Here is a 25,928-nt window from a genome sequence, read left to right on the forward strand (position 1 = left end):
CCACAAACTGGTGGTATGGTGGATATGGTGCTGCTGGAAGTAAGCCGTGTGAACTAGAACACAAAGTACCCTTCATGTGCAGTAGTATCATTTTTTTTCACACACTGCTGATTTCTGGAATTCCTAAGTAGTGTCTATGAGCAAGTGTCTAAAACAGGATTTCCAAAACCCGGTCCTAGGTGCACATTTTGTTTTCTTCCCTATCACTAACCACAGGATGTTGGTGGCTTTGATTATTTTAATCAGCTGAGTAGTGCTTGGGCAAAAAACAAAACGTGCACCTAAAGGGGGCCCCAAAACCGAGTTTGGGAGACCCTGGGCTAAAACACCAGGAAGTGTCAAGGATGTGCACTTATTCACTCATGGAAATAATTCTGATTTATTAACTGGTGGATGCTTTTCCAAAGTTGGCATACCATATCTGCACGAAAATGTTAACTTACACAACATTTTAGAATCTAAGCCCAGTGATCTCATTAGTGTATTTCTAATGATCTGCAACTCTGCATTATCAAATGTTGAGTTATACTTAATAAATTATGAGGTTGGCAGACTGCAGAGCATCTCTGAAGTTCAGATCAGAAGACTGACCCAGCTCAGAATATTCTCTATTTTATTCAACAATTTAATACACATTAACATCAGTCAAACACAAACGTACTGTAAATGTTGCCTTGATTTGTGAAAACTCTTATTTCGAAACAGGCTAGAGCTGAGTGAGGGATCATAAAGTACAGGAAATTTGCTCTCTGGAAGTGTGTGAGAGAGATTATAGCTGTGTGAATACTGTCGTGTGAGTGATCACAACACTGACTGCTGCGCTCTCGAAGGGTGCTCCTTTGTACACAAACGAGATCCGGGAGCTGCCTGTTCTATTCCGCAAACGCTCAGAGGAAAACGGCGAGGCAGAAAGCGGTGGGCGGAAAGAGAATTTAGGTTGTTGAAGACCCTAGGGAACTTTCACTCTTCACTTGAAAGGAAATAACATTGACGGTTAAAGTCAAAGAAATTCCGTTTCCATAGATTAGGTAAGTGGTTGGAAAAAGTTTGGTCAATATTTTCTGCGCCTTTGTCCAGCTTCCTTCATGTCCAAACGAAAATAATTTGCTGGGCATTATATTCTCGTTTTACTTAACTCAATTTAATGTACACTGGACTTAGTTTGACATGTTTCTATAATGTGACAACAGGTTTTCGAGCCCTCGCCAATTAATCCTCGAGGCTCGAGCACCTGGTGCGATTTGAAGTACCGAAAGGACAAATTGTCAGCTATGGATTTTCTTCACCCCCATTCTCTTTCTAGGGTCTACTTTGGCAGTTCTATATCATATAGAGTTATAGCTGTCAAACTCTAGGCGGCATTTGCCTTATCCCTACAGTTTTCAGCCATTAGCTTCATCCACGACTCTCATGTGAACTAAAATCCCGACGCTGTGTTTCAACGTTTTGAAATGTCAAAACATCGCTTGCTGTGGCCTTTGTATTAGCGAGAAAGAATCCTTCAAATAAAAAAATGTACAGATCTATACAGCTATGGGTGCCTCCATCTGACAAAACTACACCTCCCGAGTTACGCTTACATACAGGTGTTCAGAGCACGCTCCATAGCTAATTAGCACAGGTGGTCGCCTCTTATCTTCAGTAAACAAGCTCTGTAACATGGAGATATGGCCTTGTGGTAACACTAACCACAGGAGGTTGGTGGCACCTTAATTGGGGAGGACAGGCTCGTGCTAATGGCTGGAGTGGAATGGTTCAAATACATCAAACACATAGGTTCCGTGTGTTTGATGCCATTCACTCCTTTCCAGCCATTATTATAAGTTGTCCTCCACTGACACTAACCCTATCAAGGGGTATCAATTCAACCTGTTTAAATGATTTCTCACTGATATAAAAGATAAGGTCCTTATGCTTCCAAAACAGACACTTGTTAATGTTCAGATTGAGCATCAGGGCTCTTAACAAAACTCCCCCATACAGAAGATGCCTTTGTCCAATAACTTATGTGTAATGTAATGAAACAGAGTCATGATCAAGGGCTTATAGAGATGGAGAATGGACGCTTGACAACTTTTAATATGATGGGTAGAGAGTGCGTTGACAAGTATAGGCCTACTTATTGTGCTATTCATTTGAGCTTTTCCAGGTATACTGAAACCACTACATTTTACTAACCTACTTCCTTCACCTGTGTTTACGACCATTCTTTTATAGGGAACAGACAGCTGCCAACCAATCAAGAGTTAATTTCCTATAACAGCCAGGGACCTTACTCTGTAAACAGTGCCAGCTGAGAGACCACAATAGGCCTATTCACCATAATGGACTCTTTTATTTGTTTTACAGAACTAATGCTTCTCCAGTGCATAAAAAATTACTCCCATTTCAACTCTACTAAGTGGAGGCCTGTTCTGTGATGACAGTGATGTAAAATCTGTCCCGTCAGAGATGTACCCGATTATTGTGGCAGATGGTGTGGAATGCCAGTATTAAATTCATCACCCACTGGTCAAAGTAATCTAATGCTACTTGTCCACAAACAGTTTTGGCCATGTGTTTCTCAACACTTCAGCATTCAGTAACTTTGGTCTCTAATATCTTAGAATAATTTGGACATTATGACTGCAGCATTGGGATGGATTATGTAATATTTTTATTGTACAATTGGATATTGAATTGAGTGATGTTGGATATTGTAGGCTACTCATTGCCTCAGCAGCACAACAGTTGTCACAGATTTAGGGTAGAAAAACAGTTTCCCCAAATATTATTTTGCCTTAAGACTTCTTGAGCCACAGTGTAAATGTGCATGATGTGACCAGGATTTAGCAGGCTTATGTTCTGATAGGAAAACAACATTTGATCCAATGGGTTTCCCGCATATTCTTTGTACACACAGTGTGGGACCTATGATCCAATGACTTCAGACCCACAAAGCAATGGTCAGATGAAAGTTTGATCTTTACAAAATCTTTTTGGCCTTTACATCATGCATTTGCCTTATTTAACACATTTACCGCACAGATCATCCCCTATGTTAAAAGTAAGGGGCAGTGACTCACTCTCACACCCCTATAATCTCGGTGGGCACAAACATGGAATCATAGATACAGCTTCAACAAGAGATTTTCTTTGCCCCACAGGGTCTGTGAACCCCACAGGGTCTGTGAACTAAAGGTCGACCGATTAATTGGAATGGCCAATTTAATTAGGGCCGTTTTCAAGTTTTCATAACAATCGGTAATCAGCATTTTTGGACACCGATCATGGCCGATTACATTGCACTCCACGAGGAGACTGCGTGCCAGGCTGGCTACCTGTTATGCGATTGCAGCAAGGAGCCAAGGTAAGATGCTAGCTAGCATTAAACGTATCTTATAAAAAAAAATATAATAATAACATAATCACTAGTTAACTACACATGGTTGATGATATTACTAGTTTATCTAGCTTGTCCTGCGTTGCATATAATCGATGCAGTGCCTGTTAATTTATCATTGAATCACAGCCTACTTTGCCAAACAGGTGATTTAACAAGCGCATTCGCGAAAAAAGCACTGTCGTTGCACCAATGTGTACCTAACCATAAACATCAATGCCTTTCTTAAAATCAATACATAAGTATATATTTTTAAACGTGCATATTTAGTTAATATTGCCTGCTAACATGAATTTCTTTTAACTAGGAAAATTGTGTCACTTCTCTTGCGTTCTGTGCAACAGAGTCAGGGTATATGCAGCAGTTTGGGCTGCCTGGCTCGTTGCAAACTGTGTGAAGACCATTTCTTCCTAACAAAGACAGCCATCTTCGCCAAACGGGGGATAATTTAACAAAAGCGCATTTGCGAAAAAATGCACAATCGTTGCACGAATGTACCTAACCATAAACATCAATGCCTTTCTTAAAATCAATACACAGAAGTCTATTTTTTTTAACCTGCATATTTAGTTAAAAGAAATTAATGTTAGCAGGCACTAAACTAATTTGCCAGAATTTTACATAATTATGACATAACATCGAAGGTTGTGCAATGTAACAGCAATATTTAGACTTATGGATGCCACCCGTTAGATAAAATATGGAACGGTTCTGTATTTCACTGAAAGAATAAACGTTTTGTTTTCGAAATTATAGTTTCCGGATTTGACCATATTAATGACCTAAGGCTCGTATTTCTGTGTGTTATTATATTATAATGAAGTCTATGATTTGATAGAGCAGTCTGACTGAGCGGTGGTAGGCAGCTGCAGGCTCGTAAACATTCATTCAAACAGCACTTCACTGCGTTTGCCAGCAGCTCTTCGCAATGCTTCAAGCATTGCGCTGTTTATGACTTCAAGCCTATCAACTCCCGAGATTAGGCTGGCAATACTAAAGTACCTATTAGAACATCCAATAGTCAAAGGTATATGAAATACAAATGGTATAGAGAGAAATAGTCCTATAATAACTACAACCTAAAACTTCTTGCCTGGGAATATTGAAGACTCATATGAAAGCTGGTGGTTCCTTTTAACATGTTCTCATGTTCTGAGCAAGGAACTTACACGTTAGCTTTTTTACATGGCACATATTGCACTTTTACTTTCTTCTCCAACACTTTGTTTTTGCATTATTTAAACCAAATTGAACATTATTTCATTATTTATTTGAGACTAAATTGATTTTATTGATGTATTATATTAAGTTAAAAAAGTGTTCATTGTTCATTCAGTATTGTTGTAATTGTCATTATTACAAATATATATATACAAATTGTTCGATTAATCGGTATCGGCTTTTTTGGTCCTCCAATAATCGATATCGGTGTTGAAAAATCCTAATCGGTCAATCTCTACTGTGGACCGTCCTCTACATTCCCCTTTGTTGTTAAATATCACTTCTTCTTAAGATGGCCATGCTGAGCTAGCTGGCCTGTCACACTAATGGGCCTGGCGGCTATGTTCTGGAAAGGTTTCCAAGGAGACAGTCCTCATCAGAGGGAAGCTGTGGTGTGCAGCCCTGATTGTTCAGCTGAGGACGAGGGGGGAGACCATGGACTCTCTTTTCACGCCCATTCCTTGCAGTCATTACACCCACTTTCAGGAACGAGTGACAGACACTAAAAGGTCTTTATGGTGTGCAATTTGATTCCCAGTGGCAGATGCTGCAGCCTGCAAGTGACTGAGTCATAATAGCTATGACGAGCAGGTTTTGAAAACTCCCCACAACCTTTCATTACTGGATCATAACAATTTAGGGGACTGGACCTGGCCTGTTGCTTTTACCTACCAACTGTTGTATTGGTATGAAATTCAAAGACTCATATCAAATGTTATTAGTCACATGCACCGACTACAACAGGTGTAGACCTTAGTGAAATGCTTACTTACGAGACCCTAACCTGATGATTTGGTGTTTAACTCACCCTGAGCTGTAGTATCACCTCACACCTCTGCCTTCCCCTCTAGATGGCGTCAGTGAATGACTCTCGCCTTCAGCAGCAGCCTGCCCAGAAGGATGCTGCTGACCAGAACTTTGACTACATGTTCAAGCTGCTGATCATTGGCAACAGCAGTGTGGGGAAGACCAGCTTCCTGTTCCGCTATGCTGATGACTCCTTCACCTCAGCCTTTGTCTCCACCGTGGGCATAGACTTCAAGGTCAAGACCGTCTTCCGCAATGAGAAAAGGATAAAGCTACAGATATGGGTGAGTTAGCCTTATGCATTTTGTAACACATGCCAGCTATGGTCTCTACAACATGATTGCCACCTTTGTGCCACATTTCTGCCATCATAGTGGACTCTCATACACATCCCATCAAGAGGAAAGTTGTCTTCTGTATTAAACCAGAATATAAATCCATAGGCCAAATCGTTCGCTATTGAATTGAGTTTTTATGACAGATGGCTGATAATTCTATAGTGGGTCAATCACCAACTTTCATCTGCAAGGCCCTTGCATTTTACACAGTGGTGTAAAAATGCTTTAAAGTACTAAAGTAATTGTTTGGGGATACTTTACTTTACAATTAATTTGACAAATTTTACTCAATTTTATTAAAAAGAAAATATGTACTCTTTTACTCCCATACACTTTCCTTGACACCCAAAAGTATATATTACATTTCAAATGCTCAGTCAGGGCATCAATATGGTCCAATTCACACACCTATCAATATAACGCCTCTGGGTGACTCACTAAACACAAATACTACATTTTTAAAAGATGTTGGAGTGTGCCTCTGGCTTTCTGTAAATCATGCCATCGGGTTTGCTTAATATAAGGAATTAGATTTATAGCATGTCATTTTTTACCTTTACTCAAATATGACAATTTAGTATTCTGTCCACCACTGTAATTAAGTACATTTAAAACCAGACACTTTAAGACATAAGTAGTATTTTACTGGGTGACTTTCACTGGAGTCATTTTCTATTGAGGTATCTTTGCTTTTACTCAAGTATGACAATTTTAGTACTTTTTCCACCAATGATTTTACCCTCCGTCTCTCTTGTATGTTTTGCTGAAAACTTGGTTTCTCAACTCAAGCTACTGCAATGTGTTGCTGCTGCTTGCACCACATGCTCTAGAGACTTGAAGGCTGTGTTTGGACAGGCAGACCAATTCTGATCCATTTTCCACTTATTGGTCTTTTGACCAACCACAACAGATCTTTTTCAGAGCTGAACTGATTGGTAAAATGAACTGATTCGAAAAAAAATATCAGGTTCTGTGGAAATACTTGAATTACAGGGCTACCAGATTTGTACAATTTATTTCTATGTAGCCTAGTCCCCTGACGTCTGAAAGTGTTTCAAGGCAAACTATTTTCACGTACAGTGAATGCTGTTTAAACAAGACAAACATCCTATATGGTATTGTATTCAATCAAGATGAATCAGCAGCAACCGTGTCCACACCAATGTCCACACCAATGTCCACACCAATGTCCACACCAATGTACACACCGAAACCAAGCTGACTGACGCACTGACCCTGTTTCCACCTAGGACACGTGATTTGGCTTAATGTCGTCAGTGGTGGCTGGGATCACTGAATGCCATCTGATGAGTTTAAAATCAGAAAAGAATAAAACCCTCCTCAGTTTGCCTCATACATTGGAGGTGTGGAAGTAGCAACCATGTCCAATAAATGAGTCCTGGCTTCGAGAGCAAGTGTACAGTTAATGAACAACCCTATGTGGATGGCCAGGGGCGTTTAATCCGCAGTGTCCTGTTTTCACTCAAACCCTCTGAGCCTCTCCACTCTATGAAGAGTGTACAGGTGGTGCCCTGTCCACACTGCCGCAAGCTTTCCTCCGCGTGTGTGGCATGAGAAAGGCTTGAAATGATTTTTTTTATCATGGTTTTTAAAATGAGTTTAATTTGAAGCCTTCTATAGTACCATTATGGTTCTACTTTCTCAACATGAACCATACTGTTTATTCTAGGAGGATACACCACATGGCAATATGTTAACTGCACAATGACACACCTGGTGTCGGAACCACAAAGCCCAGGGCTTAGAGTGTGTCCCTGCTTTGTGTGGGCGGCAGGACCAGGTGACGCATGCTGAGAAGGGTCCTAGTGACATCAATGGCTCTGACCACCAACCATTTTACACTCATTGTCATCATGCATATGCTTTTGGACAGTATTTTCTTTACTTGGTGTATAGATAGTTATGGAGACAGTGTATTTGGTTAGTGCTACTGTAAGATCCATTACCCTGCCAAATATTTGATAATGTCTGCACATATCAGGTAAGATATGCATCTGGTATCCTTCATTCATAAATTAAACAAAAATGACCCTGAGATGACGCAGATTCTCCTTCTGGGTAAGGTCATTTTACAGAAGTACACCGCTGCGGATACACCGACTCACACACTTATAGAGCACTTGTCTCTCTAGCCCGGCACCTGCTCTAAGATAAGAACCGCTCTATTTCTTGCAATCTCTAAATCGGTGGCAGTTTGTTCGGGCTGACTACCCTGCACACTATTAGCCCTAATGAAACATTCATAACCCCCCCCCCCACTATTCAGTGATGTAAAGTCCTCCAATGCAAATGAGGGACCCAGGCCAGGTTACCAAGCGACGCCCAAGGATAGTTGCCGTGCCAATTTAATCCCCTCACCTGCGTGACATTTTTTTTTCATGTTAACCTTTTCTAGAGAAGCAACTCTGACATCACACTCAACCTCTACTTAATTGAAAGATGTTTCTGATACAGGTCTCTACAGCTCTGTGGCACCAGAGAGCTGTAATCGACATCTGACGCTCTCCGTGTTCTTTTTGTTCTTACTGGGTTTTTGTTAGTGGGCCAGGGTTTGTTGTTTGACAAGAAGTTATGTTGACGGACATGGCAAATGTAGATGTTAGTCTGTTTAATCATGTATCTGACACTTTCATTTCTAATAGTCTGAAGTTAACAGTGGCTTTGGGTGGGAAGGTTTAGGCTGATAGTGCTTTGTCCTTTAAATTGTCCTATCACAGAAATGTTTATTTATATCAATTTTTAATGTTAAAAAAAAAAAAGATTAATTGTTGTCTTTTCTAGACCTGCTGAATATTTACAAGCGTATACACACACACATTCACCTCTAGCATCTCAAGTCTGTAGGCCTTAGTCAATATTGCCCCCTTCTGGTCTCACAAAATATCACACAATTTAACATGTTCCCAAACCCAACCTGTAAAGAATGACCAGCCATCATGTTCCCCACAGGACACAGCGGGACAGGAGCGCTACCGTACCATCACCACAGCCTACTACAGAGGAGCCATGGGCTTCCTGCTCATGTATGACATCACCAACCAGGACTCCTTCAACGCTGTACAGGACTGGTGAGTGAAAGGTTCCATCATTTCCATATTGACCCTGCTGCCTTCTCAGACTGTGCATTCGTCTACTCTCACCTCGGTCATACAGGGCAACTCAGATTAAGACATACTCTTGGGACAACGCACAGGTGATCCTGGTGGGAAACAAGTGTGAACTGGAGGATGACAGGCTAGTCCCCACAGAGGATAGCCAGAGACTGGCCAAAGATCTTGGTGAGTACCATCCACAACAGCATGCAGTCTTCGCAAAGACTATACACCAAGAGTTCACACTACCACAGCATACTGACCTCATGAGAACACACAGATATAGCAGGGGACACCGAACACTTAAGCCTAAATATCTCATCTGCTTTTCTTGAAATCTCTCCACAGTAAGTAATTACTCTACTCAATTTCCCCGTCTCTGTCTGGCAGGGTTCCAGTTTTTCGAGGCCAGCGCCAAGGACAACATCAACGTGAAGCAGGTGTTTGAACGGCTGGTAGACGTCATCTGTGAGAAGATGAACGAGAGCATGGGCGGAGATGCCAACCTGTTGTCCAATCACAGGAGCACCAGTCTACAGGACTCGCCTCCAGAGAACCATGGGGGCTGTGGCTGCTAAATCCCGCCTCATTTCTCCTCACAGCCCCACACCAAACCCCGTCACTGTGCCTGAAGTATAGAGAGTACACTTCTCACATACACCCCAATCTCACACCCCCTAACACAGCCACTGCAGTGAAAACCATAAAGCAGCTAGCTGAGAGAGCCATCGGTCCCCTCCCCTCGGTCCATCCAGTGTTATTCCACATATCCCCTGTTCTAGTTTTTGTATTCCCTGAAAAGGCCTCTCTTGTGTACTGTGCCCCCCCCCCCCGGCCTCTACCACATGGCACCCCCTCTGCTCTTCTGGCACAAAAAAAATGTAAGTACTGTATTTATTGTGAGAAACCTTTTTAATGGCTTTATTTTTAAAGCAAAGCTAGTTCAAATCAGCTTAAAGAAGTGCCAATGTGAAGAAGATTTGTCATAATGAAATAGTTTCCAGTAGTCATTATTTTAGGTCATTGTTGTGTTCAGAGTTTAATGAATGAAAATATAATAGTTTTAGACTCAAACAGAGCAGAAGGTGCTTTTGTTTTGGATGCCCCCTGGCTAGATGCTCTGCTTTGAATGTATTCATTGGACTAAACTTCTCAGAATCCAAAAGCGGACAGAAAACGGCACCCCAAAACCTGATAAAAGAATACAACAAAAATCCATGTTTTCTGTCATAATCTTGATCAAAATCTAGATGGAACTGTTATTAATGAAGATGACATCATCCAGACAATCACAAAACTGAGTTATTCTGCTGCTTTGGCCTTTTGCTTCCTTATTTACCTGACCTCCATGCTTTACTCTGTGATACTGAAGATGCTATTGTGCCATGTCCTCCGAATAATTGTGCACTACTATTCTTGAGACTTTAATTACTACTGCTTATGGGAAAGAGAAGGTGAAAAAGTATGAGATTCTGTTCCAAACAATGTTAGAGCAATGTTGTGCTCCAGGATGTTTGTCTGGGAGGAAGTCGTATAACACTAGTGACACTGACACGCGTCATGTGATCTGTTCTGGCATGTCCTCACTCACCCCTTTGTGCCTCCCCTTCCTACTCATTGTTCTTACACTTTCCAACCCGATTGCACAAAGCTTCAACAGTGTCCTGTAATCTGGATGTGCCAGTGTAAACTGCCTGCATTACTTGCATGATGTTACTGTACTGTTCTTACATCTAAGTTAGTCTATGAAGTAGCCTAATTAAATCATGGTGATTGGCCAAGCATGACACCCATGCTAATTCATTTTCCAAATCATATGCTTAAACAGAAAGACAAATGGTGCACCTAAAGCATGTACAGTACATTCCATTGTACTGCTTGGATGGCTTCAGTAGAAAAACATATGCATGTCTCTACAACTGGACTGAGGAGACATGCATCTCCCCGTTCTCCGGCCTTCTGTTACTCACAGACACTGCCATTTCCCTATCACTAGCCCCACACTGTTCCCTGGCAATCAGTTAGGGACAGGCACTGTCTCTGCATGATAGCAGCCTTATGTTTTTACGCTAAAGCTGAGGGGTTGGGTCAAAGCCCGCCAAAAGTATTTATGAGCACCTACTTTCTCCAATTGCTTATCACAAAGACACCTATCCACCTGGATGCACAGCTGATGCTGGCTCGCTGTTTGATATTAGCTGGCTGATTTGTATCAAGTGATTTCCCCTGTTCATCTCCTACCACGAGCAAGTGGTCTCGTTGTGGTGTGAAACACTTTACTGGAGACTTAACCGTTAACCTTTTATAGCTGTGTAAAAACACTATACCCACATTACATCTGCATTATGCCCAAGTTGTAAAGCTTTCTCCTGTGTGGTGTTTGTCAGTGTATTTACATTGTTTTTCTTTCTGCTGCTGAAGGTAACTGGATTGAAAGTGGTGAGGTTTTACTGAAAGTCCTGAGGAGGACTTCTCTAAATCACATGCTGATGCACTGATACCCAGTTTATCTAAATACTTCAATGTCAGTTGGTTGAAAGGACCCATAACATATTTTTTGATAATTATGTTCATCTGAAGTTGTAAGTGAATAATTTTATCCTTTGCATTTTTTTTCTGTGGAATTGGTTAGTTTTTGTGTAGTCTGGCATTCCATAGTTTATATAGGAGGTTTGTTATATTATTAAGGGGAACTATACTGTTGTCTTAATGTATATTTGTTTTGTTGCTATTTAAGGCTCTCTGTTTGATGGAAAATCTTATTAGAAAAGGCATATACATTGAATGTGTTTATGAAAATAAAGACTTCATTACAAAATATAAATTCTGAGTTGTTTTATTGTGCAATCCTTATGCTAAATCATTTAGATGATTAGAACTTGTGAAAGCACAACATCTATGCATTCAAGCGGACAAAGGCTTGAGACCCATGTTCTATGTGGTTAGGTTAGTCTTCATGGTGAGATCATCTATAATTTATGGCCTTACGTCCTACCTCCCTTCCCATTTGGATAAGGGGGGGGTTGTGGTGTTTTTTATCTAACGACACAGAAAACCACACTGCTGTGGTCCTCCTCAACAATAAGAGGTTTCCTGGTGCCCTTTCCTGTCACCTACCAGTTACCCACAGCCTTTGTGTCCTTTGCAGTTAATCTTCTTGCAATGTTTTGTAACCTTCTTATATTTTTACATCATACTGTAGTCTTCCATCATATACTGGTGCCTATCAGTGATCTTCCTTGGTGCCAAATGAGAAATCCTCAGCCTGAGCCCACTAAAGTCAAGTGATGTAAGGCCAGGCTAAATTACATTCAAATGATGTAGGGTTGGGATGAGCCTAAACGCCCCCATGCTTATCACGGGACACTACCCCTTGCAATACAGATAACGCAGGTCGAGCTCAAAAACATGGGTGTAGGTCAGAGATAAGAGACCGTTTACGCTGAGTTGTGAGTTCACTGGCTCCATGTGGGTTTTCAGTTATTAGGCCTACCCTACTACCTGTATGTCTGCCACGTGCCCTCTTTGTTCCTCACAATAAGGAACCTCAATTATGCATGGCGAAAAAATAGCCCACTACAACTAAATGCAGTTGTCACTTAGAGTTGTGGCCCTCAGCTTTCTCCAAGGGTCCCTGTGGTTTGGTGGGACATATTGTCCCGTTGGAAGCATGTTGTAACCTTACTCTAGTCCCGCCCACAGACATGAGTGAAAATACTTTGTATGCTCCACCTCTACAGTTGGGTTTGAGTAAAAAGTAAACAGCTTGGCTTGGACACCCGCTCACACCTTATCTCCTGTGATGCACGCACAACTGTGTTGCACTATCCATAGTATCTCAGAGAGACTGTCACGAAGAGAGAAGGAGACAACAGAAGTTTGGAGCTGGTTGCCTACCAGTTATGCAGTACAACAGAACGCGTAGGCCGCTTTGTTCTCAGAGGAGACAAAAAGATGACAAATGATAACCTGAATAAGCTGTTGGTAATTTGTGTATTATTTTGCGCTCAGAAAACGTCCATCGTGCATGGTTCACAAGCTTTGGAAACTAAAGGTAGGACTCATTTTTCCAAATAGCCTACTTGTTTTCATCACCTTCTGTAACACAAGTGTTTACAATTACAACGCTTATTTTCAATCATGTTATATTTTGTATTTCAACATAATATGTTTGATGTTTTAGATTTGGGTTAAGATAGAGAAAGGTTATCAATTGTCAAAAGTTTGTGTTTCCTCGCACAATGTGGTGAATTTAATAGCTGTTAAAAATAGTTATAATAATCACTAATCAGCAATAGTCATTCCTCTGGAGCTGTTTGGAGACTTACTTTAAGTCTTCACCTGTGTTTACTAAATTGTCAAAACCAATAATGCCCCAACACACATTTTCCTTGTGGACTAAGACTTCCCTCCCTTGTCCACACAGTGGCTCTGCTGCTCCACGCTGAGCCAGAGATTCCAAAGTGCTTTGCTGAAGGGATGTCGGACCTCACCTGTTTCTGGGAGGAGGATGAGGAAAGGACTGGCTCTGCTGACCAATACTCATTCATATACACATACCAGTAAGTCATGATCAGGCAAAGCGCTCAGTTGATAATTGCTGCTACGTGTACCATATCCTCTCACCTTGTCTTGGTAGAGGGTTGCTACCTGCTATGAATATGTGTTTTGAAGAATGATCACCTCAATTTTCCATTTAGCCTATAAACTTGATACAAAGTGTAAACAATCCAAATGTCTCTCCTCCTCTGCAGGAATGAGAACAGTAGTGAGTGTGCCGTAACTGCCCTACCGGCAGCAGGCGGCAAGAGGCTGTATTTTTGCAGGTTGTCCCAGACTCAATTATTTGTGCCCCTTGACATCCGGGTGTTTCGGGACGACCTGCTGATCCACAACCGCAGTCTCTTCATTGAACTTGTCTGTGAGTTATAGAGTTGTGGTTGTCTTTTGGGAACTATTCCATTAGTTCTTTCTCAGGATTTAGGAATGACATTTTCTTCTTATGTCTGTGTGTCAGTCCTGTTAGACCCGCCTGCCAATCTGACATTGACGAGTACAGGGACGCAGGGGCAGCTGAAGGCCAGCTGGCTGCCTCCCTCTCTCAAGTACATGGGCGACAGCATGATGTACGAGGTCAGCTACGCCATGGCAGGGAGCCACATTGGAAAGGTATGAACAACACACACTCATATCAGAGGTAGAAGTTTGTTACCAGACAAGAGAAACGTTTGAAGTCCTTGTGAATAATGGTGCCGTTCCTTTCTTGGCCTTCGGCAGAGATGTGTCAATGACAACGCATTATCATCTCTTGTCTTCAGGTGGAGGAGGTGCAAGCCAGCTCTGAGCTCATCTTGCGTGGTCTGCAGTCAGGCACTAAGTACAAGGTGCGCATTCGTGCCAAGCTGGACGGCATCAGCTACAGTGGCTACTGGAGCGCCTGGACTGACCCGGTACTGATGGAAACAATGCCTGGTGGTAAGCTTCTTTCTCCTGCAGCAACATTCACACGGTCACCAAAATAATGTGCTTGTCTCGTGAGCTAAACATCTTTGTTCTATTTGTGAGGGATCCCTCCCTTGGATTTCATCCCTGGTGTAACCTTGTTGCTGTGTTATCTTATTTGCAGACTTGGACCCTCTCATCGTGTCCCTGAGTCTCATCATCTCTCTCGTCCTCACCCTGCTGTCTCTCATTGTGCTCATGTCTCATCGCAGGTCAGTTACCATCAACAACAACTTTCCAAAGTTTTTAGTCTACCACTGTAACTACACTCTTTAGTGATCTCCTTTGTAGAGACATCCTCAGTGGTGTATTTATGGAATAAGGCTGTACAATATTGTCCTCAGGTTCCTGTTGAAGAAGATCTGGCCAATCATTCCCACCCCTGAAAGCAAGTTCCAAGGCCTCTTTAAGGTTTATGGTGGTGACTTTCAGGTGAGACAAGTAAATCCAGTATTAGTCTTCGTATCCTTGGAATATGAAACTCGGTATGAAGTACCTTGTGCAGTGTTTATCTATATCCTTTGTGTGTATCGTAGTCTGTTCATCTTGACTCAATATTAGTGCAGACTCCTGAACCTCTCTCATTTGGTTTGTCAATAGGAGTGGTTGGGCCACAACACTGGAGGCTTATGGTTGAGGCCAGCCTACTTCTACTCCGAGGAATTCCCTGCACCACTAGAGGTGCTCTCCGAGGTTAGCCTTGGTCCCGCCTTACCCAGCTCCGCTTTGCCGCCCAAGGCCTCAGAGGTACTTGGTGAGGAGGAGGATGAAGACAAGAAGCTAAAGAGGGTGGATTCTGCATTGATGGAGGGGTGGAGAGAAATCCCCCAAGAGCACTGGCCGATGGACCAGCTCCGGGCTATTCATCAGCACCCTGCACCCTGGACCCAGTCTTCTCTACTGGAGTCTCATGATGCCTATGTCACCCTCAATGCTCAGAACCACAGTGGGGAGGAGCCGCTGGACGACATATTGGAGGAAACGTTGCCCCTGCAGGTTCTCTTTGCCTCTGGAAGGACATCCTCTGAATCTCGATCAGACTTGGGTTCCTTCCAACAGAGCTCAGGATCGGGCTGCCTCTCGTCCCAGTCCAGTTTTGAGTACCCAAACCACACCTGGCCGCCCAAGGGCCCCGGGTACACCTACATGGCAGTGGCCGACTCAGGCGTCTCCATGGATTACAGTCCGATGAGCTCGAATAAGATCGATGACATTGGGAAGAGAGTTATCTATACCAATGAGTACAAGAACGAGATCCCTGCACACAGAAGACCCATAGGTACTCCCATCCACTTTGCATTCTGAAATAAGGATAAGCTATGTAACAGGCTATGAACTGAGGCTTAAAGGTCCAATGAAGCTGAAAAACAGTTGGGATGTTTGGCCAAGACTTCTACATTGACTCCATCTTCTTGTCAGTGGAATGCAAAAAGCCAGGATGTAGGCTACTCTCATAACTATGCGATAACAGACAAAGCTAAATTTAAGCTCAAACGCTTTGGTGAGGAAAAGTCAAAAGTATCCCTGAAAAGGATTTCATAATTCTTTGGCTCATAAGCTCATTCTCACAATATCCCTTCAATCGGAAGGCAGCTGTTTAAGAAATACATGAACAACTAAAACACTCTAAAGCTGATATTATAAAACACATGTAATGAGTATATTCTTAAATCACTGGATCTTGTAGGTCAATTTATAAGGTTATTTTCTATATTTTTATTGGAATAACTAGATAAAGTTGACACTTAAATTGTAAATATTGTGTTTGTCAATTGCGTATTGTACAAGAGTATCACTAAGATGTAGCCATGGTCTTAACATGAAGCTCCTGCGAGAATGAAGAGGTACTGTAGGATGTGCAGGAATGTGTTTAGGCAATGTGTCACATTTCAGTACGATGCTATTGTACACCTCTTGCTTGCAATGCTTAGATCAACAAAGGTTGTAAAAGTCATGATGGTTCCAATGTATGAATGTTTGTATATCTGTCTATCTAATTGTCACCTCATTGAATCTAACATATTATCATACATTTTGAGAGGCCATAATTGTTGAAACTGTAAATAATTCAAATGAAATTTTGGGGGGTTTAAATAAACACTAGTTTATTGAAAATGTAGGTAATTCCTCCCACCCAAAACAAAAATTGTGATTTGGCTAAATGTATGAGTAGATTGAAAAAAACGTCACATTTTAAGTTGTTCCATTGGTAAAAATACAGTTGTTTACATAGGCACATGTGAATATGACAATTCAATGTGGTAGGGCAAGCATACTCAACTCTAACCCTACGAGGTCCGGAGCCTGCTAGTGTTCTGTTCTACCTGATAATTGCACACACCTGGAGTCACAGGTCTAAATCAGTCCCTGACTAGAGGGGAACAATGAAAACATGCAGTTGAACTGGCTTTGAGGTCTAGAGTTGAGTTTGAGGGTGGTAGAGTATAACAATATTTTTTCCATGGCAAAATGAAAACACAAAGCAGACCAAACTCTTTAGTTCTTTAAAAACCTGTTGTATGTAAAATATTGTGTGCTATAGCTTGGAAAGTAAATAAATGTGACTCTGGATGACAACAAAATGATTTGCTTCCAACATCAGGGCTGGTTTCCTAAAGAAGTTAAATCTGTTTCATGTTTTGTTTCTTTGCCAAGATTGGGATGTTCCTTAGAATGTGGACAGTAGTTGAGTAGCCTAGGCATTGGGGAAAAGGGTATTTAACGTCATAACAAGTGAAGTTCACAACAATTTCCTTATATGAGTGACCTAGATCTTAGCATAATGAGCTGAGGTTCTGATCTGTCCAGAGAAGGAGCACAATCCCCTCACAGAACACAGTTATAGAACATAGCCTAGTAAATAAGGGAAAATCTTTTAAAAACAAACAACGTGAACATTTGTTTAGAAAAGGCTCCAATCAAACATGTTTATTTTTTGTTTACTAACATTTAGAATATTAACTAGTTCCTAATTTGTCTATCTTTAAACCCTTTGCTTTTCAGTTATTTTCAGTGTTCATTTCTAAACAAACTGGTGAATGTTTCCTGACTTTTTCATTACATGTTATGATAATACTGTGATGATTACCTATACGGAACTTCTGACATTGTATCATTTCTGTAACTCAATATCTCTTTATGGTCAACAAAAATGTCAATATAATGCCTGAAATATAACATAAATGTTAATCAATTCTGATGCGCTTCCATATTAGATATCTTCACAATGTTGTTTTTGTACTAATATGATTTAAAAATGTATGGCATTAAAGCACATCAAATGTTATTGGTCACATACACATATTTAGCAGATGTATCGAAATGCTTGTAAACTGTGTACCATGATGTTCTTGTTGTCCTTTAGTTGAGAAAAACGTGGGGAGACATTCTAATTGTCCCTGACAGCTAATAGCTATAGATGGGTTGGTTGTTTAGCAATAAAACCAACGGATGCACAACTATGTTGCAAAATCGACAGGGTTTGCTTAGATTGTTGACAACATGTAAACTATATTTCGTCTCCAATGTTTATTGAAAACATAAATAAAGGTTGTATAATGAGCACTTGTTGTCTCAAATACATAGTTACAGTTGGTGGTTAGCTAGCTAGCAAATGTATGCCATATTAGCGTAGACGTGACATCAGTCAAAACAAGACATGGTATCAAGAACAAGATAAAACTAGCTGAAATGAGCCACTTAAGATTCCCCACATGGCAGTTTCTTGTCATTGTTGCTAGCTATCTGGCCATCCAGAATGACAACAACACACGGCCTTCTGGCCCATTGAAGCGTGCGCATCGTTTTCGTGATGTTCTCTGCTGTCCCGTCTATAACATCAGCCTAATCTTCCCTTTACAAATGATCTTAGAACGCGCCACAGGCACAACGGTTAGACAGAAAAGTTATGTAAATGAGAGTTGAATGGTTGAATGTGAAGTCACATTGTGTAGGGGAGAAGACAACAGGGCAAGGGAGGAGAACAGACTCAAATTATATTGTGCCAGAGCAGTCAGAATCAGTACAATTCAGTCGGAGGAGTGGTTTAATTCACGCAAAAACCTTGCTGAAAACCTTTTGTAAACACTAGTGAAAACCATTTTGTGCATTGAAAAAAAAAAACTGTTCCGCTTGCATCTCAGTCTTTGGTAATGCAATGGTTCGATATAACTATATACGTTTTTTGCATGCCTTTTATTTCTTCCTCGTCCACTAGTAAAAGTAATTTAATAGATTTCAAACCATTGTAAACTCCATTGAGCGATTGGGGAAAATGACCAGTCGCCATTCTCGAGCCAGACTTGAGTCCTCCTCATCCTTAGCAATAGGGGCTTCTGTCATCCCAGCACCAGAGAGGTAAACATGCCACGTGTCCTGTGGTCCTGCTACAGCAGGGGCAGAGTTCCAGTCCCGGTCCAAGGTACACCTAACCTGAAAGTAGCGGTCTAAAACTGAGAGGACAGGGTCCGAGGAGTCCCCACCAGCATGCCCTTCCCACTCGGACTGGAACGAGGCTATGATCCGACAGGAGACCAGACTAGCGGCTCTCTCTTCCAAGGTCTGTGTGAGAAATGCAGCCATGTCAAACAGCAGAGCAGAGATTTGTGCAGCAGAGGACTGCTCTGCCTGCTGAAGGCCACCACTCACTCCAGGCCCGCGCAGGTAGCCTTCCAGTCCGTCCACGATGATCAGCGACGTAGGGGCAGCAGAGGCTGATTCATGCAGAGGCCACGTCCTGAAGCAAATCTTCCAAGGACCTGGGGTATGAAAATGTCATTTTCTGCAATTAATTCATGCCAATAATCAGAACTGTTTGTTTAGGACTTTTCAGGAAAACATTTTCTCCCTTTGATTTTTAGGGAGAACTTGGCAGTGGGCCCATCACACATGTTTTGTGCTGATAAGTGATGCACATCTCTGTGACTGATTGGGGGTGCTTAGAGCAAGCTCTCTTATCTGCTTAGGAGGCAGGATAGTGAGAAGAGATAAGTATCCATCATTAGGCCTACCTCACAAACAAAGGGCATACAAATGTATAATTAACTTGCTACATCTTCCAATAAAAGTGCTTGATGTCATAAGACATTGTTAGGTCAGTGAGCTGACCAATGATTTCAATAGGGAGTGTGGTGCTGTGTGTTATGTCATGTTGATCAAGGTAGAGCCAAATAACACAGATGCTGGAAACTAGTTAGGTAGTTGTTATTAAGGCCTAGTAGTATGTAAATAGCTAATTACCTTCAAATTGTCGGGGCTCAGGTTGGACATGGATTCTTGTAATGATCCTGGAAAGCTCTGAATTTGAACCTGAGTGAAAAATGATGAGAGCTCCAATTCAGAGGCAGCAACGAACGGTAAACGCTATTGTCTCCGACCACCAATGTACTGCATTTTGATGGTGCGATGATTTTGAAATCCTTCGTTTTTCCATTGTGTTGGATAAATGTCCTAAAGACATGCGTCAAAATATCGGCCATATCTTTCTTTGGCTATCTATCTACATGTATGAACTTGGCTTATCGTTGCTAAAAACGTTCTGCTCAATGCGTGATCTGCAAAGAACAATTTCGTTTCCCGCCAAGTGGTGTCACTTCCTGTGAGACAACTTCCGCTAGGAATGACAACAACAGACAGCTGTTGTCAAGATGGCGGATGGCTATGGAGGAGAAGAGGGTCCCCTGGACGCTGAAGAAGCCGGGGATCACATAAAATCAATTTTGAGGCGTTGTAGAGGCCGTCCCAGGCTCACGGATTCTGACCGAGCACAAAGACGCCTCGAGTCCCGCAAGAAGTATGATGTTAGGCGAGTTTATCTTGGAGAATCTCACAAGGTTTGGAGTGAGCTTCGCCGGCGAACGAGTTTGAGTGACGCTGGACTTGCCGAGTACCTAATCCTGCTCAACTCCACGTACGGGGAGAGATACCAGCAAAAATACGGAGGGTATGTTTACGAATAATACATAAAATCAGAATATCAAACTAGATAGTAACTAATATTGTTTAGCTAGCTTATCCCCTCTCTCGTCCTCTGTTAAATGTGAGTCCTTTCCCCAGGCCACCTCCTTCAATCAATTGGGTTAGCTAGCTCGGGCTATCAACTCAATAGTGCTTAACGTTAACACCCTATCCTCATGCAATAACGTCATATTTATATTCCTGGCCGCTAGGAAGACAATCCCAGAAGTATGTACAAAACTGAAAAGAGGTAAGAAAGAACAACGCATTGTATCCACTTACCCATGAAGAAAAGTATCCCTACATGAGGGATTGATTGATACATTTATGTCACTGTTGATACTTATTTTCTTACAGGGAAAAATGAGAGAGTGTCCAGCCTTTGTAGCATGGTGACCTGGTACCAGGATCACTCCCAAACCTGCCCACATGAACCCCAGCTCAGAGCTCTGGAACCCCAACCTGGATTCTCCACCTCTGCTATCTGGCAGTGTGATGCTGACCATTCATTTGTGCAGCACCTCTCCTCGCCACCAAGAGGGACCAGTGAGCCTGAGATGGAGACAGAGACAGAGGAGGAAGTTGATAGTGACACAAGGACAGAGGATACCAGAGGAATCATGACCAGGAGGAGGAGGAGGAGAGAGACAGATGCCCACAGACAGCTCACTGGTACATTCACATACTAATTTGGCTTTTAATTGCTTTGGGTCACATGTAATTGTATGGGAACCACTGATTTGACATAAACAAGGTAACCTGTATTTAAATGCATCTGTAGGAGGGGATTTGGAAGTGGCTGGAGCCCCGGTGACTATGGATCAGGTGGAGCAGGCCACAGCTCTCAGCCAGCTCCCAGAGATGGAGGCCCCATACAGGGACACTCCCTTAATGGAGCATCTCTCTGAGAATCAGTCTGTCTGGGAGATGGAGGTGGTGATGGAGGCAGGCAGACAGCAAGCCCAGGAGTCTGATGACGAGGAGACAGGTTACAATGCTGTAGGGGAGGACATCAACCCAAAGGAGGAGGTGGAAAACCTGAGAAGAGATGAAGGAGTGGGTACATCACAAGATGGCTATGAGTGTGTTGTAGTGACTGCATCCTTAACTGACAGACTGGACAAAGCCAATAAGCAGGACACCACACAGACAATGGGTGACACAGTTGGTGTAGACACTCAGACCAACCTCCATCCAGTCCCAGCCTCTATGCAGGTGCCTGGGCAAGGGGAGCTGTTTGATTCTCAGACACTACAGACTGTGGGGACCACCTGTGAGATACCAGACCAGCGAGGAACTCTGGATGGTTCTCAGGTAAAAAACAAAAAACTCATTAGTCATTTGTCTTGGAATTGTATCACAATCAAGTAGTTGTCGTCCCTGAAAGCACTGCCTTTATATAGTAATATTAACATGTAGCCTATCCTATGTCCCTCTCCCTGTCATTCGTAGCTGATCATCATCACTGGCCCCAGCTACGAGGCTTTGGCATCCGAGGGCATCCAGCTCAACATGGGGGGTGGAGACGTGGAGGAGGTCACATGCACTGTCATAGAGGGCGTGGCTTACAACCAAATGTGCCAGTCAGTGGCAGACTTTAGGACGACAGAGGAAGACTCCATCACAGGTACTGCTGGCAGAGTGTTTTAGTCTTTGCTTACACCGACAGACAATGCATTAGAATATGCTGTAATTGTTGTATATGGGGATTTAATGGATACTGACATTGACAAAAATCAATGATGAATAGCTTGCTATTCCAATGGTTTGAGATCTTTTTCTCTCAGGCCTGAGTGACAAGGAGCTGCTCCAGCCCAGTGTTGAGTCTCATGGCTTGGAGTCCACCTGTGAAAGGGAGCTACAGAGGGGCCTAAGCAGGTGAGTGGCCAGCATGGAGAATTATGGGGATCATATCTGTAGAGACAAATGTAGATGGACATGCTATTTTCATTCCCATCTTGACTTCCTCAGAGCACTTCTGTAGACAAGGGCATCACTCACTTTTCTATTTCAGATGTAGGAGGAGCAGACGAGGTCCTGTCATCGAGGCAGACGGAATGCTCAAGATGTTCCACTGTCCGTATGAAGGCTGTAGTCAAGTCTATGTAGCCATCAGCAGCTTTCAGGTAAATAGGCCCTTTTAGGCACTCTCCACTTCAGCTTTTGCCTTGATTTGGAACACCTTGACCTTGTAGTGACACCAAGTTACGAATAAAGAAAATAAAAATGCACACATGTTGCTGTAACTATCATTTCATGCTGTGATTCATAATATGTACTTTTTGTTCTTTGTATGTTCCCTGCAGAACCATGTGAATCTGGTTCACAGGAAGGGGAGGACCAAGGTGTGCCCCCACCCCGGCTGTGGCAAGAAGTTCTATCTGTCCAACCACCTGCATCGCCACATGATCATCCACTCAGGTGGGCACAAACAACTCTAAATCTGGGCTATACTGATTTACTGTACAGTGGCGCATGAGCTAGTAGTAATGTATTCATGTTTATCCTGCTATGACATGTACTATATAATGCAGCTTTGAATGTCAACCCATCTCTAAAGCTGATGGTTTTGACCGTATGGAACTTTACTGGGTGATGCTTCACAATCGCTTCTCATCTAACCGTGCTGCCCGTGAAATGATTGCTGGCCTGGTTGTAAAATCACCCAACTTTACACTGGTCTGTAGAATGGCCATGTAGAATTACCAAATACAATGGCTGTTAAATACACGGACTGCTTTCAGCAATAATGTCTAATGGGGATTCTGAACCACTTCCAAATAAAATCTAATTGATGAGCGCCCCAATTAGCAGAGAGGCTATATGAGTTGTGAGCTGTCCTGACGACTCAACATTACAAGCATCTGAATTCTGCACCTCCAGGCCGTGCCCAAGCCCAACTAACTTTGTCCCTTAATTTTTGAACTTAGTTTGTCGCAGTTGCCGTACTCCCGCACATTGACTCGGTACTGGTACCCCCTTTATATAGCCTCGTTATTGTTTATTTAGTAAATATTTTCTTAACTCAATTTCTTGAACTGCATTGTTGATTAAGGGCCTGTAAGTAAGTATTTCACGGTAAGGTCTACACTTGTTGTATTCGGCGCATGTGACAAATAAAATTTGATTTGATTAGAATTTTTCATCAAACTTTGTGTAGGAGTCCGAGACTTCATCTGTGAAACATGTGGGAAATCGTTCAAAAGGAAGAATCACTTGGAGGTTCACCGGCGCACGCACACAGGAGAGACGCCCCTTCAGTGAGTGAAACACTTTGATCACTCAAGTTTTTACTCCCAGACGGTTTATTTCATTTTCTCTACACATTTTATATTTTGGTTTTGTACAATATATGCAATTTTGTCTCACAAACAGAAATGACTACATTGCACTCCTAAAAATACTTTCTGCAGATTAGAATCATCTTGCGTTTTTCCCCTTCATCTCGTCTCCCTCCTCCACCCCTCTACCTCTTCTGCAGGTGTGAGATCTGTGGGTACCAGTGTCGCCAGCGAGCATCTCTCAACTGGCACATGAAGAAACACACCCCCGAGGCCCACTACAACTTCACCTGCGAACACTGTGGCAAGAGGTTTGAAAAGCTTGACAGTGTTAAGTTCCACAAGTTAAAAAGCCACCCAGACAAACAGGCAATGTAAGGCGCAGTGCTGCTGGAATGTGCACTAAATATCAACTGGTCAGGGCCAGACCAGAAAGTGACTGAATCTGTCGACACAAAGAACAAGAGAAGAAGAGTGCCCGTAGAGACTGGTATGCCCGTTTGGGGAAAGAGCAGCTCTTTTGAATGAACATTGCTTAGACTCGCTCACTATAATGGACTTTAGACCCTGCTCTCAAAGCTGTGCTGGACACAGCCTTTTTAGAGCTCACAGAGGCAGCCTAACTGTTGATATAGTACATTTCAGCACAGTTGTTTACATAATGTGCTGTACGCCTCTAAACCATACTGTCTCTATACCATATTATTAACATATCCATAGATTCTCTCTTTTTATTCACTTTTATACATTTGTCATCCACAGTTGTAATGTACTTGTTGGAAAATAGTTTTTTTGTTTTGTTGTTAATGCTTGTGTTCTCACGTCAATACATGAACTGATGACTGCTGGTAAAATGCCCAATATTGATGGGGGAAATCATGGGGAAATTATGTGTTGTCACATAAGTGGGCTGCCTACATTGAAGTAGAGAATTGGCCATTTCTGTCATTGACCTGACCAAGGAGTACCGGTAGTCTTTTTGTGTGAAAGTCTTGCATCATCTTTCAGGTCTGTCTGTTGAACTGTGTGTCTATGAACAGAGTGATGTTGTATTGTGGTTCTAAAATGGCTAATGTAGTTTTTGAAAACCTCTTTTTCTAAAGATCCAAAGCAGAATCGCTAATTTATATTTGTTCTTTTCCTGTTTTCTGTATTACTGAAATTATCAATGTAAAATATGTGAATATGACCCAAATAGATTATGTACATATTTATGGAAGAGACATTTGTTTGAGACAAATGTAATATAAAAAAAGGAGTATTGTATTGGTGTTTGGGATTGTCTGATGTGGCAAGGAAAGGCATAATGTGAGTGTTGTCACACTGACACACACAAGGAACTGGCAAACATATTTTCAGTGCATGGTGGGATGAATATAAGACACATCAGGTATGTCACCAATGGCTGGTATGACAAATGTTCTAAATACTTGAATTGTTGAGTAAGTCAAGGTACTAGGATACTAATGCTCTAACCTGATCATTAGACTTGAGCTGGTCATTAGACTTGAGCTAAAATCAGATACTCACCACAATACTGTATTAATGTAACTGTCCAGTGTTTCCATATTTCTATTAAATATGACATCGGGTAATTAATTACAATATAATTGAAATAGTTTTACTTCCAATTTCTTTTAAGTATTTTCAAAAGCAGTTTTTCTGTGTTGGAATGACATCACCCTCTGAGGAAATACAAGCATTTTTGAAACGGTCTGTTTGAGATACAAGATTGAGGTAGGTTTTATTTAAGTGGGGTTTTTTTCTCCAATTTATGCTTTGGCCACACAAGCATAGGATGAGTCAACAATGTTATTTGGGTATGAGTTAACAGAATATTAACTTTTAAAAGTTAGATTTTCAATGGACAGTTACTTAAGGTTAATGTTGAAAAATAGATAGGCAGTGAAATTGTCAATTCACAGAAGCTTGCGACTCCATAAGGTTCTGTTTCAACAGGCTGTGTTTCAACTGGTAGGATATTGTTTGAATGCTTATCCTCGAAGGCAGTGAATTGAAAAATCTAAGTTAATCTGGTTATTATATGTTTATTCCAATTTACCACCTCCAAATTCCTCCATCACTGTCCCTCTTGGGTATTTTTAAAGCTCAACCCAGATTCCTGCATGATTGTGGAAGTCTACATTTCATTAGAGGCTGTCATAGGAAGACTTAGGTCGTCTGAGCAAATTTCTAAGCAAGAGAAACATTCCGACTGATGAATTATCCTATGTCTGCAAAACAATGACTTCAATGGAACTGACAGTCAGGTCTTATAGTATGTTAATTAAATCTAAAATGTTCTTAAAAATCCATAGATATATTCTTT

At 41.9% G+C, this 25,928-nt stretch overlaps 3 protein-coding genes and 1 pseudogene across 4 annotated transcripts; 3 read left to right on the top strand and 1 right to left on the bottom strand.

The window, feature by feature from the left end:
* The first annotated feature begins 670 nt into the window (after nucleotides 1–670).
* Nucleotides 671–11,685, top strand: LOC129833373 (ras-related protein Rab-3D-like). Its single transcript, XM_055897928.1, has 5 exons — nucleotides 671–1,028; nucleotides 5,455–5,694; nucleotides 8,719–8,837; nucleotides 8,923–9,047; nucleotides 9,252–11,685. Exons 2-5 carry the CDS (start codon nucleotides 5,455–5,457, stop codon nucleotides 9,437–9,439), a joined length of 672 nt encoding a protein of 223 aa, XP_055753903.1. The 5' UTR covers nucleotides 671–1,028; the 3' UTR covers nucleotides 9,440–11,685.
* A 932-nt stretch (nucleotides 11,686–12,617) lies between these two features.
* Nucleotides 12,618–17,924, top strand: LOC129833375 (erythropoietin receptor-like). Its single transcript, XM_055897931.1, has 8 exons — nucleotides 12,618–12,915; nucleotides 13,288–13,423; nucleotides 13,616–13,782; nucleotides 13,879–14,030; nucleotides 14,180–14,336; nucleotides 14,488–14,575; nucleotides 14,708–14,795; nucleotides 14,964–17,924. The coding sequence occupies exons 1-8, from the start codon at nucleotides 12,816–12,818 to the stop codon at nucleotides 15,666–15,668; spliced, it is 1,593 nt and encodes a 530-aa protein (XP_055753906.1). The 5' UTR covers nucleotides 12,618–12,815; the 3' UTR covers nucleotides 15,669–17,924.
* Nucleotides 17,925–18,023: 99 nt separating this feature from the next.
* On the bottom strand, nucleotides 18,024–19,993 carry LOC129833376 (uncharacterized; annotated as a pseudogene).
* On the top strand, nucleotides 19,915–25,215 carry LOC129833374 (zinc finger protein 653-like). Of its 2 annotated transcripts, none has more exons than XM_055897929.1 (10): nucleotides 19,915–20,304; nucleotides 20,531–20,568; nucleotides 20,676–20,990; nucleotides 21,100–21,632; nucleotides 21,771–21,945; nucleotides 22,091–22,196; nucleotides 22,333–22,444; nucleotides 22,625–22,739; nucleotides 23,479–23,578; nucleotides 23,800–25,215. In XM_055897929.1, exons 1-10 carry the CDS (start codon nucleotides 20,009–20,011, stop codon nucleotides 23,975–23,977), a joined length of 1,968 nt encoding a protein of 655 aa, XP_055753904.1. In that variant the 5' UTR covers nucleotides 19,915–20,008; the 3' UTR covers nucleotides 23,978–25,215. The 2 variants fall into 2 exon arrangements, with proteins under 2 accessions (XP_055753904.1, XP_055753905.1); XM_055897930.1 differs by having other exon boundaries at nucleotides 19,916–20,304; nucleotides 22,106–22,196.
* The last annotated feature ends 713 nt before the right edge of the window (nucleotides 25,216–25,928 follow it).

This window comes from Salvelinus fontinalis, chromosome 34 (genome assembly GCF_029448725.1).
Source record: "Salvelinus fontinalis isolate EN_2023a chromosome 34, ASM2944872v1, whole genome shotgun sequence".
Classification (NCBI taxonomy): Eukaryota; Metazoa; Chordata; class Actinopteri; order Salmoniformes; family Salmonidae; genus Salvelinus; species Salvelinus fontinalis.